Source organism: Vulpes lagopus, chromosome 6 (assembly GCF_018345385.1).
Source record: "Vulpes lagopus strain Blue_001 chromosome 6, ASM1834538v1, whole genome shotgun sequence".
Lineage (NCBI taxonomy): Eukaryota > Metazoa > Chordata > Mammalia > Carnivora > Canidae > Vulpes > Vulpes lagopus.
The window spans coordinates 105,270,577-105,283,599 of record NC_054829.1 but is presented as its reverse complement, the minus strand read 5'-3'; the positions used below and the strand labels follow the sequence as shown (position 1 = coordinate 105,283,599).

The 13,023-nt window shown below is 35.5% G+C and overlaps 1 protein-coding gene across 1 annotated transcript in view; it reads left to right on the top strand.

Moving 5' to 3' along the window:
- Nucleotides 1-13,023, top strand: part of COL25A1 (collagen type XXV alpha 1 chain) — a 444,869-nt gene that overhangs the window by 276,719 nt on the left and 155,127 nt on the right. Inside the window, exons 6-7 of the mRNA XM_041759382.1 lie at nucleotides 10,741-10,767; nucleotides 10,892-10,918. Of these exons, the coding sequence (XP_041615316.1) occupies nucleotides 10,741-10,767; nucleotides 10,892-10,918 (54 nt within the window). The remainder of the gene's footprint in view (nucleotides 1-10,740; nucleotides 10,768-10,891; nucleotides 10,919-13,023) is intronic.

Genomic DNA, 13,023 nt, shown 5'->3' with positions numbered 1-13,023 from the left:
GGGATAAATTAGAAAAGGAAAGTTAGGAGTAGATCATAGTGGACTTTGGACATAAGGCAGAAGTTAACACTTTATTTGGTAGGAATCTGAAGGGTTGCTGAAAATAAAATTTTTGATTATGTGACTATTTCTTTGGGGAATTTTCAAACACACTCAAAAGGAAAAGGAAATAGTATCATAAACTGCCCTAGAACTATCACCCAGCTTCAAGAATTCTCAATAGCTAATCTTGTTTCATGAATCCCTTCCCCTTGCTTTTTGTTTTGGTTTATTTTGTTTGCTGATGTATTTAAAAGCAAAACCTAGATATTATATAATTTCATCTGCAAATACTAAAATAGGAATCTCTGAGAGGGTTTTTCTAAAATATAACCATCATTTAATTATCAACTCTAACTTCTTATTATCATCATACCCGGTCCATATTCAAATTTCCCCAGTTGTCTTAAACATCTCTCTTTATAGATGATTAGTTTGAATCAAGACCCAAAACCCAATTGGCATTTAATTGCTATAACTCTATAGTCTCTTTTACTCTCTATTTGTCTTCCTTTAATAAAAATGTTTTCACATCACCAATTTTCCCTCAACCTTTGACTTGTATATAGAATGCCTCACACTCTGAATTGGTCAAGTGACATCCTTATGGTGTTGTTTAACCTGTTCTCATCTTCTGTATATCTCACAAACTGCAAGTTCCATTTAGAAGTTTATGATTAGGCTCTGGTTTAATGTTTAGGAAATAATCTCTTATGAAGATGTAGTATACTCCCCTCTTCATTTTATCAAGAGGCAGGTAATGTTCCATTGATCAGCAGGTCAAGTGTTATTGGCCTGATTTCCTGCAACCTTTCCTGTAACAGCTTCTGTATCCATGGAGGATTGTTGCCTATAAGGACTTTTTCACTGGGCCCTTAACAGTTTTGGGGCTGAGGAATATGTTCAGAAATGTGACTTAGGAAACATAATCTGACAAAAATATGTAGGATGGGATAAAGTGAGAGAAGATTTAAGAGGCTTGTAGACTATTCCTGTTTTCCAGGAATAAGTGTATTGGCAACAAACATGGAAAGATAGATTCAAAGGACTTTTGTGGAGAATGACATCTCTGGGAGTTGGCAATAGATTCCATTTACTGAGTCAAACATAACACTGGCCTTTTAGAGTTGGAGGAGTAGTGGTGTGCTTAACAAAAAATAGGAAGGTCAGGAGTCATGAATGGCTTGCAGTAGAAATTGAGAAGTTTGGTTTGAGAATGATGAGTTTGAGCTGATGATGGCATATCTTGGCTTAGACATCTGGTGAGCAGTTGGGAATGCAGACTGCAGCCTGGAAAAGAATTGAGGACATAAGTCAGGTAATAATTAAAGCCTCGAGGGTATATTTGATAGCTGATGAAGGGAGTAAAGTGAAAAGACAAAAGGTTTAGACACAAATTTGGGCATGTCATGTTTGGGTTTTGTCAACCCTTCCTCCCCAAAGCTCTGGTTTATTTAGTTTTAGTTTAGCCCAGAGCGACTCCTTTCTAGGGCCCCAAAGACTGGCTCAGCAGTTTCCCTTCTCATAGCTTGGCTTTATTTTTCCTAATGGAAAGAAATGCCCCCAAGACCAATATGTATTTCACCTCCTATTACTTTATTTTTCCTAAAATCAGACTGTAAAAAATATGACTTCTACTTTGCTACCTCCCTTCTCTTTCCTCAAAGACAATTTTTTTTCTTTTTATGACCCATCTATTATTAAACAAATTTGATGGAGATAATTAGAAGAAGATAGGACCTTCAAGTGAGGGAATAGAGGGCAAAAGAACTTTTCTTCCCTTTGACTTTTAGGGAGGGTGAATGAATGGATGTGTTTAGAGAGCAAGGGGGAAGAGCCTAAGGGAACTGTATTGGTTGAAAAGACAATGAGAGCAATGATACATAGCAGGCAAGGTTGGAGAGGAGGCATGAGTCCATAGGTACAATATTATCTTCACTCCACAGAGAGAAGAGGAGTATCTGCAGAAAAATCCGAAGATGAAGAGCACCGTAATTGTAGAAGCTTACATTAAAAGTTTTTGATCTTTTTAGTCATCAGCTGAGAGAGAGCTTGGGCTTCTAATTTATACTGAGCTTCAGGCTTTCCTACTCTCATTTTTTTTTTTTTTGACAGTTGATTGTTTTTTATTCCTTCTCCATATCTCCTTAGACTCAAAGAAATATCTACCCTCATCCCTGTGTTGTGCTCAGTTGCTCTTTACAAAACTACATTGTTTTATAAAATATGACAAATAAAACAAAGAATCAAACTAACTTGCAAACCAGGCTTTCTTGAGTAGCCTGGGCAAAATTATGTTGGGGCAGTATATTAGGAAACATGGTGAAGTAAACTATTGTAAATTAAACCCAAGGTGTAAGGTTGAATGTACCTCTGAATACATTTTAATTCTATTGAGCAGTGTAAGGGTATGTAGGATAGCTTACACCATTAGCTGTAAAATCACAGGAGCTACTGTGGGCATTGAAAGCAAGCTGATACTTTCTTTCAACAAAAGGAATGTTTAGGATTCCAGGTCTTTCACCATGGAGTTCATTTTATTTGACCTCTTAAAAATAAGTAAAAAAAAAATTCAAAGTTAAACAAAATAATTTTAGCAGTCACTTAAAACATTTAGATACAAGGGATGAAGATAAAGAGAAGGGAACCCTTGGTTTTGATTGGCAGGAGCAGTAATTTGGCTGTATTTAATTTGTATTGTGTTAGAAAAGAAAGCCAGAGTGAGCTTTCCCGATTCCTGCTGTTTTATAAGCCCTTAACTCCATTGAGCTACATCAGTCTTACTTTTGAGCGTCCTTTTTAAATGTTTGGTTTTTCTGAATTTTCTTTTAGTGCTAGACCCCACTAATTGTTTCCTTATGGCAGCTGCTTATGATTTAAGACTGATCATGAGCACATATAGTCCCTTGTTCAAGGCTTGAACTGACATCACAAAAGAACTTAAAGTTACGATCTCACCACAGAAAATGCCCAGAAAAGAATAGCTATAAAAATTAGTTTTGCAATAAGTGGGGCTGGTTTTGATATTTTAAATTTTTGCCTATACCTACCCCCTGTTCTGCTGGGTCTCTTTTAATCTTCAATGCAAAATGAAAGGTGTAAAGTCTGAAGCTATAAATCTGTTTATAGCTATAATTCCCTTCCCTGGCTTACCAGAGTTTGACACTATAATAAACACAGTTCTTCTGCAGCAACGTTGAATCTGGTTCTTGTATAATTCTTTATATGTTGCTGCTTTGAACACTGAGAGGTTTATTGTATTCTTTTCTTTCTGGATGTTTCAATTCAGCAAGAATTGATTGAGCACCTACTATATGCTAGGGGAGACTAGAAAGTGCTAGGGCTTAAAGTGTAACCTTGGTTAGTCATTCAAGTAATGGTTAAAACCAGTGAGCTGTGTTAGTCTTGCTTTGGTTTTCTTTTGATAATAGTTCTTAAATATCAAGGTAAATTATATTAAACATTTGTATTCTCCAAACATTTTTAACCATAAGCCTAACATATTTCTTCCCACATGACGTCTTGATTTTAGGAAATCAGTATATTTATCATCTTTATCTTCAGGTCAAGTGCCTGAGAAAAAAATTTTATTTTATGTTTACCATAATTAAAACATTAGAAACATTGACTGTGGGATCCCTGGGTGGCGCAGCGGTTTGGCGCCTGCCTTTGGCCCAGGGCGCGATCCTGGAGACCCGGGATCGAATCCCACGTCGGGCTCCCGGTGCATGGAGCCTGCTTCTCCCTCTGCCTATGTCTCTGCCTCTGTCTCTCTCTGTGACTATCATAAATAAAAATTAAAAAAAAAAAAAAAAGAAACATTGACTGTGTACTTAATAATCATTATCATTGGTCAGTCAGGCATTCTACAAATTATTTCATGGACAGTGTTTTATTTTAGTCAAATAATAAGCATTATTTTCCTCATTTTACAGATGAAGAAACTGAGGCTTAAGGAGTTTAATTAAGTTATCAAAGTTTACACAAGTGATCACAACCAAGATTTCAATCTGAATCCGTTTGACTCCAAGGCTTGAGCTCTTAATCACCAAGACAGTTTATTTACTTTATTTTGAAATAATTTCTCCAAATAATACTTTTGCTTTTTTAAATTATCTTTTATTTTTATTTTTTAAAAAGATATTGTTTATTTCAAAGAGAGAGAATGAGAAGGAGAGCATGAGTGGAGGAGAGGCAGAGGAAGAAGCAGACTACCGGCTGAGCAGGGAGCCGGAAGGGGCTCTCAGTCCTGGGACTCAGGGATCATGACCTGAGCTGAAGGCAGATGCTTAACCAGTTGAGCCACCCAGGTGCCCCTGTACTTTTGCTTTTTATTTTTACTTTTTTCTGAAGTATTTAAAAAGAAATTATATGCAAGCACACACACACAAATCTATACTTACATATAGGAGCTCCTACATTTTTATGTCAGGTTTTTCATAAAAAGTTTAACATTTACACATTACCTGTTGAAATTATTTGCAAAATTGAAAGTCTATGAAACAACAAAAAAAGTGATTTTTAGGAAGAAATGACTCTGAAAATATATATTATGCTAGTAAAGCAGAAATATATATTAGAGTTCAAGGTTTAAGGTATACACTTAGAAGAACACATGTTCACATTTTAGTTAGAAGTGAGCCTAAGCTAACTGCATAAAACATTTTACTCAGAAGTATGGTAAATTGATTGACATTTAAATAGCTAGGGTCCTGGGATCCCTGGGTGGCGCAGTGGTTTGGCGCCTGCCTTTGGCCCAGGGCGCGATCCTGGCGACCAGGGATCAAATCCCACATCGGGCTCCCGGTGCATGGAGCCTGCTTCTCCCTCTGCCTGTGTCTCTGCCTCTCCCTCTCATAAATAAATAAAAAAATAAAAAAAAAAGAATACCTGAGTACATAGACATCAAACATGCACTGATCACTGAGGTTGTGCTATACTCTTAGAGAAGGTTAACGCCTTTGTCTTCCTTATCTTTAAAAAACTAGGGAAATTACAACGTTTAAATATAGTAACCCATGTTCAGCTTACAGTCTAAAAAGCAGAGGAAGAAATGTAATAAAGGTGTACTTTATTTATTAATAAGTTAACACAGAGGAAGAATGGCTGGCCAGTATGGCCACAATATGTCATCTATGCTCCTTTTACCCAACAGTGCTGATAGAGAATTTTCTCTTTCTCACCTATTTCTGATCGGACCAGCCAAGGCTGCCAATAATCAGTTTTGATTTGAATACCCCTAAAACCAGATTTAATATTCTATATGTTTCACTTGGCTCTGGAGTTCCTGTGTTCATCAGAGTGGGAGCAGTTATAGACCAACCATTTTCTGTTAATGCACTAAATTGTGAACTTTCGAATGAGTCACCACATTGATGATCTGTCAGTGGCTCTCATGTCCACTCAGTTAATTGGTCTTTTTGGTTCTATCTCAGAAATGTCTTCTGAATCTAGAACTTTTCCTTTGTTCCCACGATCATCTATCTCTTGGACCAAGGCAATAAATTGCTAAGGAGGATAGCATTCCATGCTCTCAGAGTTCCACAGAGCATACTTGATCTTACCATTCTCTTGTTAAATTGATGTCAGACTTCAGTCCAGGGAGTTGGGTTTTATTAGCCAACCTTCCCAAATCTCTTTCCCAAATCTAACGATTCCCCATTACCACTCCCCACACACTCCCCACACGGCATATGTTCTTACCGCCCTGAACTCCTTGTCTTTCTCTTATAGCCTGATGTTCTTTTACACTTAGGCATATTCTTCTTCTGACTGAACTGCTTCACCCCTTCCCAGTCCCCTTTATCTCTGGCCAACTTTCAAGAGCCAGTTCCAATATCATCTTTTGAACTCCAGTTCTCCCACTTTTTTTCCTCTCTGTACTGCCACAGCACAGCGTTCATTCCACTGATTACAATTATATTTACATATCCCTCCTTCAGATTCAGAGCACATTGACTGGCTGGTAATTGTCCATAAATGCTTAGAAAATAAAACTTGTTGGTCTTCATAATTCTATGGTAATGAAAAAATTAATCAGAAAAAGGTTTGTTATATTTCAAAAATGAAAATGATCTATGCTTTTCTGGGATAGAAATCATAACTCCATTCTTATTCCAGCAGCTCTGGCTGCCAAGAATGTCCAGGGTTTGCTCTTTTTCCATTTTTTTTTTTTTTAACTTCTAGCAGAATTTAATTTTGTCTTCATGATTACCATCTTTTAAAAAATCATTCCCCCTTTAGCTTTTGCCATTCGAAGTAGGCAAAATTTACAGTTGTGATGAATGAAAGGTCTTAATTGGAATATCCAGGCTCCAGGAATATATGTCTTTCCCAGCTATATTTCAATTACTTTATGCAGATTGAAATCCAACATTTTACTGAATGTCAATTATGGTGCCTCTCATTCATAATGCTTTTAGTTTGGTTTTATAATTTAGTCAAACCAGGTAATAGAGCCTGGAGAAAGATCTAAAATCTTAGTTATTTGGCTAGAAATAGATTTGGGGAGACTGAAGTTGGTACAGGCTAAGATCCACATTAAAGGCTTTGTACAAATAGCAGGATTGTTGCTATAAATTCTGAATTTGAAATAATTTGAATAGAGGTTAATTTGAAGTTTGCCACTGATATTTATAAATTGTTTAGTAGTTAACTAATAACACTCTAACAATGCTCTACAAGAAATACTCCAACTATTGAATAAGAACGCTAATAATAAAAACTTGGTTAGCACCTTTAAATTTTGTTATTAGGGTTAATAAGATAAAACTAATTAGAAATAATCATTTCAAATATTCTTATTTATTTATTTAAGTGGACAAAATAAAAGATCTAACTCCAATCTACTGGACCAGACCGGAAGGATAGGAATCCCAAAAGAAGCCTTACCTAAAGAGTCCTTTTCCCATATTTACTTATCATTGACCTCAAACTTGTTTTAGCAAGAAAGTTTTACTTTCAAATAGTTACCAATGAATCACTGACAGAGATATCTGAAGAACAAATATTTCCACCAACTATTAAATTGTTAGCTTAGTGTATTTGGAAACAACAAAATGCCACGGTAAAATATACCATAATTCAAATAATTCATTAATTTTTATTGTTGCCTATCCTTTGGTTAATACCAGTCTAAAGACAAAACAACTTAAATAGTGACCCAACTTTAATTTTAAAAGTTAATAATTAAAGAAACCTTTTGTTCACTGTAATGTTTTGACTTAGAAAAGAACATGGCTCCCAAATTTTTAAATACTATCTGTGTTTACGAAGATCGTCCATGTTTTTCTTCAAATTCAATCCATATTTGCAGTGAAGAGGATCCAATTCAGAAATAAGAGTGGGATTTCAGTCAGATCAGAAGAAAACACCTGCTATTAATCCTAAGAGCACAAGTGGGGTCTGGAGTGGCCGAAGCAGCCGCCACAGCTGTGATTGGAGGTTGACCTCTGCTTCGGGTCTGTCTTGAGCTGGCAGGTGCCAGGACGCCATTCTGTCTGCGCAGAAACATCCCCTTTTGAAGCAGCAGTATTTATTGCTCAATTGTGAATGCAAATTTTTATATGTTCATGAATTAAGGATCCTTGCTTATGGTAAGCTGTCTAAAGAGGTCTAGTTGACACATGTGGCTTTGGCATTAGTAATTGGACTTTGAGGAAAAAAGTTTTCTTTGCACTCCACTGTAAAATTGTTTTGGAAAAGCTTTGACCTCAAACATGCCATATAACCTAATAAAGTGCCTTGAGAGGACTAGAACAGTGAGAGGCTTGGCCTCTGAAATCTCACCAGCAAAAGCAAACTAAAGTTTAAAGAGAAGCTTTTGGGGGTCAAGGGGTCCGCACAGGGGAGGGGTTCCATAGTAACTGTAAGTAACCTTATAATAGGATTTTCTTCTAGGAGAGTTTTTCTTAATTCTAGTATAGGGAAGTGTTTAATTGTGGCACTAGACTATTAAGCTTTTCCAAAATAGACCATTCAGGTTTTCTAAAGCAGCTTCTCCCACCATAACTTCCATCAGTGCCTAGAACATTGCCGAACTCTCTATATGCATTGACAAATGTATATAAAAATGAAAATAGACTTTAAAAACATGCTATTTAAATAAAGACTAGAATCTCCATTGTATTTCTTAAACTTGATAGTAGGTATCGTCTCATTCTTTTGGGGGGACTTTCCTTTGCCACACCAAAGTGAAACCTTACTTGTAGAGCATTAGAGAACATTTTATATGTGTTTAAAATGACCTAATAAATTCTTTAAACTTAATTTTACAGAAGTAGACACAGTCTATAGCAATTACTCACTACTTGGTTCACTGAAAACAATAATAAAACGTTAACATTTTACTGAAAACATAAAGAAAAATGACTTCCATGGTTTCCCTTTGTTTTAATGGCAAAAGTCTTTTCTGGGATAAGAGAGACAAGGGTTTACTTAGTTGATTCCATTATCTTAGCTCCCATTCTCTCTCTCTGACCCTCCACAATTCCTCTTTCATTTTGAACTTGAGGTCTTGGGGTCACTGCCCAGGATATTGGGAAATGCAATTGGGAGGCATTTCAGAAGGTGTCTGTTGAAGGCAGCCACATTCTTTATGAGAATCTAGTTCTAGAGCTGTGTCCCAACACTTACCATCCTAACCTGGTCACACAGACTAGGTTAAAGTCCTGGCTAACTTACTTGCAAGAGACCTAACCTTGATAATCTTTGAGTTTTACTTTTGGCATCTATAAAAGGAATATCATAATACTTTCTTCGCTGGATTGGGAGAAGATTAAATACATTAACAGGTGAAAGTTCTTTGTTAATGGTAAAATACACAAAATACAAGACAAGATATTATAGTTATTATTAAGTTTGTGATAACCTCACAGCTGTTACCCTGAGTGTCATTAAATTCCTGAGAGCGGAAATTTAGTACAGTTCTTCTGTAGCAGATACCTAGCAGGAGATATTTCAGTAGACAGAGTATTCCTACATTTCCACCTGAAGCAACATAGCAAGGACTTAGGAAGGGGTACTTTGCTAGAACCTTGGTTGTGCATCTAGTCTAGACTTACACTTGTCTCCCAGGACTGCTAAAGGTGAAGGTGAGAGATTGAAGGTAAGTCTCAAATGCTCCAAGTCTTCAAGTAGGCTGAGCCCTGAAACATGATTTCATATTTAAGAGCTAGCGGAAAAACGTATGGATGCCTTTAGATTTAGTATTTCCTGCTGGCATTTTTGCTTAAAGATTAAAGAAAATCTCAGTGTGGCTTAAGAATAGACAGCTGCCCAACAAAGTAGAAAATCCCGAAAAGAGCCACATCTATGTGGTTATCTGATTTATGACAAAGATAACACTGTACTACAATGGGGAAAAGATTCATTTTCAATAAATGGTGTTGGGTTAATTTGATATCCACATAGGAGAAAAGAAAGCATCTTGACTTTGACCTCACACTGTGCATAATATCAGTTCCCTATGAATTCAGATCTGAGTATTAAAAAGAAGGTAGTAAAGCCTCTCTTTTTTATCTTATTTTTGTTGTTTGTTTTTTCCCCTTCAGTTAGGGCACGATGCCATACCAAACAATAGAAGTTTAACATGCTTTAACACTGGAAGTGTTACATTAGTTTCAGGTTACAATATAATGAGTCAGCAATTCTATACATTACTCAGTGCACATCATGTACTCTATATCCTGTGCACCTATTTCACCCATCCTCCCACCCACCTCCCCTCTGGCAACCACCAGTTTGTTCTCTATAGTTAAGAGTCTTGTTTTTTGTTTCTCTTTTTTTTCTTGCTTGTTTCTTAAATGCCACATATGAGTGAAATCATATGGTATTTGTCTTTCTGTCTGATATATTTCACTTAGCTATACCCTCTAGATCCATCTATGTTATTGCAAATGGCAAGATTTTGTTCTTTTTTATGGCTTTTATTCTATCTGTATGTGTATACTACATCTCTTTTTTATTTATCTTAATTTTTAAAAATTTTAATTCCAGTATAAGTTAACATACAGTATTAAAGTAGTTTTAATAAAACTTATAGCTTTTAGAATAAACATAGAAGGATCTCTTTATGACCTTGGAGTAAGAAAAAAATTTCTTCATGGAGCACAAAATGAGATAAAGAGAAAAAAATGTTAAATTGAATTTTATTAAAATTAAGAACTTCTGTTCATTGAAACCCAGTGAAGAGAAATAAACACAATACACAGAGTGGGAGAATATATTTGCAATAAATAACTGATACACGACTCATATTCAAAATAATGTAAAGCACTCTCACCTCTCTCTTGATATATATAGATATTATAATATATACAGAACTCTAGCAAATCTAAAGGACAACTCAATAGAAAAAGGACAAAAGATGTGAATAGACAATTTATGGATGAAGATGCAAAATGGACAACACATGAATTAAAAAGAGTTCAACTAATTAATCACGGGAGAAATACAAATTAAAACAGTGTGAAACTACTACACTTCCCATCAGAATGTCTAAAACAAAACAAAACGATGGAAAATACCAAATATTGGTGATGCTATAGGGAAACTGATATAGGGAAACTTGAATCTATTCAAGCTACAATTTTTAAAATTTATTAAACATGTTTTTCTTTTTCTTTTCTTTCTTTCTTTCTTTCTTTCTTTCTTTCTTTCTTTCTTTTTCTTTTCTTTTCTTTTCTTTTTTTTTTTTTTTAGGGCCCTCCTGGTCCAAAAGGTGATAAGGTAAGAAAATGTGTAGCAGAAACAAATTAAGTTAGTGGAAATCCATTGGTATGATCTATGCTATGTTATATTTTGTAATGAGCGTCACTAAAACTATCTACCATCTCATTTTCCTACTCTACAGGGAGAACAAGGTGATCAGGGACCTCGGGTAAGTTGTATTCTTCCAGTCCTGGGCAGAAAGTTGGTTTTCAGCTCCAAACTTATTGAATTAAAGTAGCCTTGGCTTTATAACTGCCTTTGTGTCATGGTTTAGTAATAGCTGGCAAAAATACCATACCATGCCACTTTTAAGTGAAATGGCCTTAATAATAATTAATGGGTACCTCCTATAGCATTGCTTTAACTTGAAACCTTTAAATAGGACACTGTACAATAATTAGCCCTACTGGTAAGGGCTAGATTCACTAGTAAAAAGTCAGTAACAACCATCATTTTGTTTTGTTGGCTGTTGGGTCCTTCAGGTTTGCATGCATTGTTTTGTAATATAGAGGCTACTTGGATTCCTCTTAAATTTGGCCTTTTTCTGCAGTTAAACTTTATGTGCTATTGCATAAATATGTTATATTATAGATGAAAATATTAATGCATTTTATATTTTTATTCTTCATAAATTTGAATAATACTTGAATTTCTTATTTTTTATAGATTTTTTAAACAGATAAAAGATGTACTATAATTTAGCATCCCAGGGAGGAGGGGCATTCTTTTAGTCTTCTCAAAAGTGGCTCTTCTAACCATTATAACACAATGGTGAATGCTTCGTTGTTACCTTGGTAGTGCCAAGTCCTCTGCTTCACATCTGTGCCTTATTACCCAAATGTTCAGACATACTGTTCCAATGATGTAGTGGCTCCGTTCAGACATACCTCTCAATTTTCTCATGTCACTATGCACAAAAGCGAGTATTTGGTTGAAGAGTCATTTTTTACAGTGGAAAAGCACTTTTAAAACATTCAGGTTGAAAACAGAAACTGTAGGTTTTGTAAAATTCACTGTGTGTAAATTGTTGAGTTCATTTATAGTGCAGTCAAGGTTCTATTGCAAAAAATGTAGTTGATGCAAACTTGATAAGTTTGTAGTCTTATCTCTTCATGTTCGTTAAACTAGATAAAAGGTATGCTATGATTTGTTTTCCTTCAGTTATTCAGCCATTTCTTTATATAAAAATAATGACCGTGCCTCAGAGCATTTTGTTTCTCATGGCAATTATTCTAGCGATGACTAACTTCAAGCTAAAAGCTCATGTTAATGGTTAAGGAGAATAAACATCAAGATATCTGTCATAGATGTGAATGGAATAAAATTCTCATAAACTTAAATGATTAGAAGAAAGCCACTTGATCTGTATGTGGTGATTATTTCATATGGCATGTCTCCATGTACTGAGTATCAATTCTTTATACATGAAATATCAAAATCACTCAACTTGCCTTCTCCAGGTAAGGGGGAAGCTGATTCCATTCTGAGAAATCTTCTTTTGGCAAAGGAAGTGAAGGGGTGGTTCGCAGCTTAGCTGTCATCAATATGCACACAGTCCTCATTTTCAAAAAGGTGTGTTGGCTTTCATCATTCCAAAAAGTGATGATTGATTATAAAGGTAGGCCAAATTTTCAGGATGAAACCTGAAACCATGTGAAATTCACCTGGTTTCATGTTGCATTACAAACTAAGACTTGGACCAGGTTCCTTGCAAGTTTGGCCAAAGTTCATGAACTGCTTTGAGGAACCCAGACTGCCTTTCATACAGATTTCAGCCAGTTTTCACACTGACTAAGGCCAAGTTTCACACGATTCAGAAGCCATTTAGCATTTCAGGTGGAAAGTGGCAAAAATTGATCTCATTTTCCCCACAATTTTGCTTTTTATTGGAGTTTGGATTGACTTTATCATGCAGGGTGAATCTTCATGGGTAAAAAAAATCTAAAAGTTCCTGTGAAGTATATGTGAATAAGAATGAGAACCTACCAAATTGCCTGCCTTTTCTCAGATTCCTAATTTAGAAACAAGGCAGGTCACATTTAGCGCTCTTTGAAAAAATAAACCTCCCTTTCTAGTAAGAAAGTATTAGTGACTTATTAGGAAATTTACCCTACTAAGATAGTAAAATGAAAGGTTTATATTTCCAGAAAAATCAAAAGTAAGTTAGAACTGGAAAAGTTTTCAATTTTAATGAAAATTCACTTTACTCACATCCTCCGTAGACACACTATTCCAGCTGATGCTCATGGAGACTTGCTTTTTCTAAAATGTAGA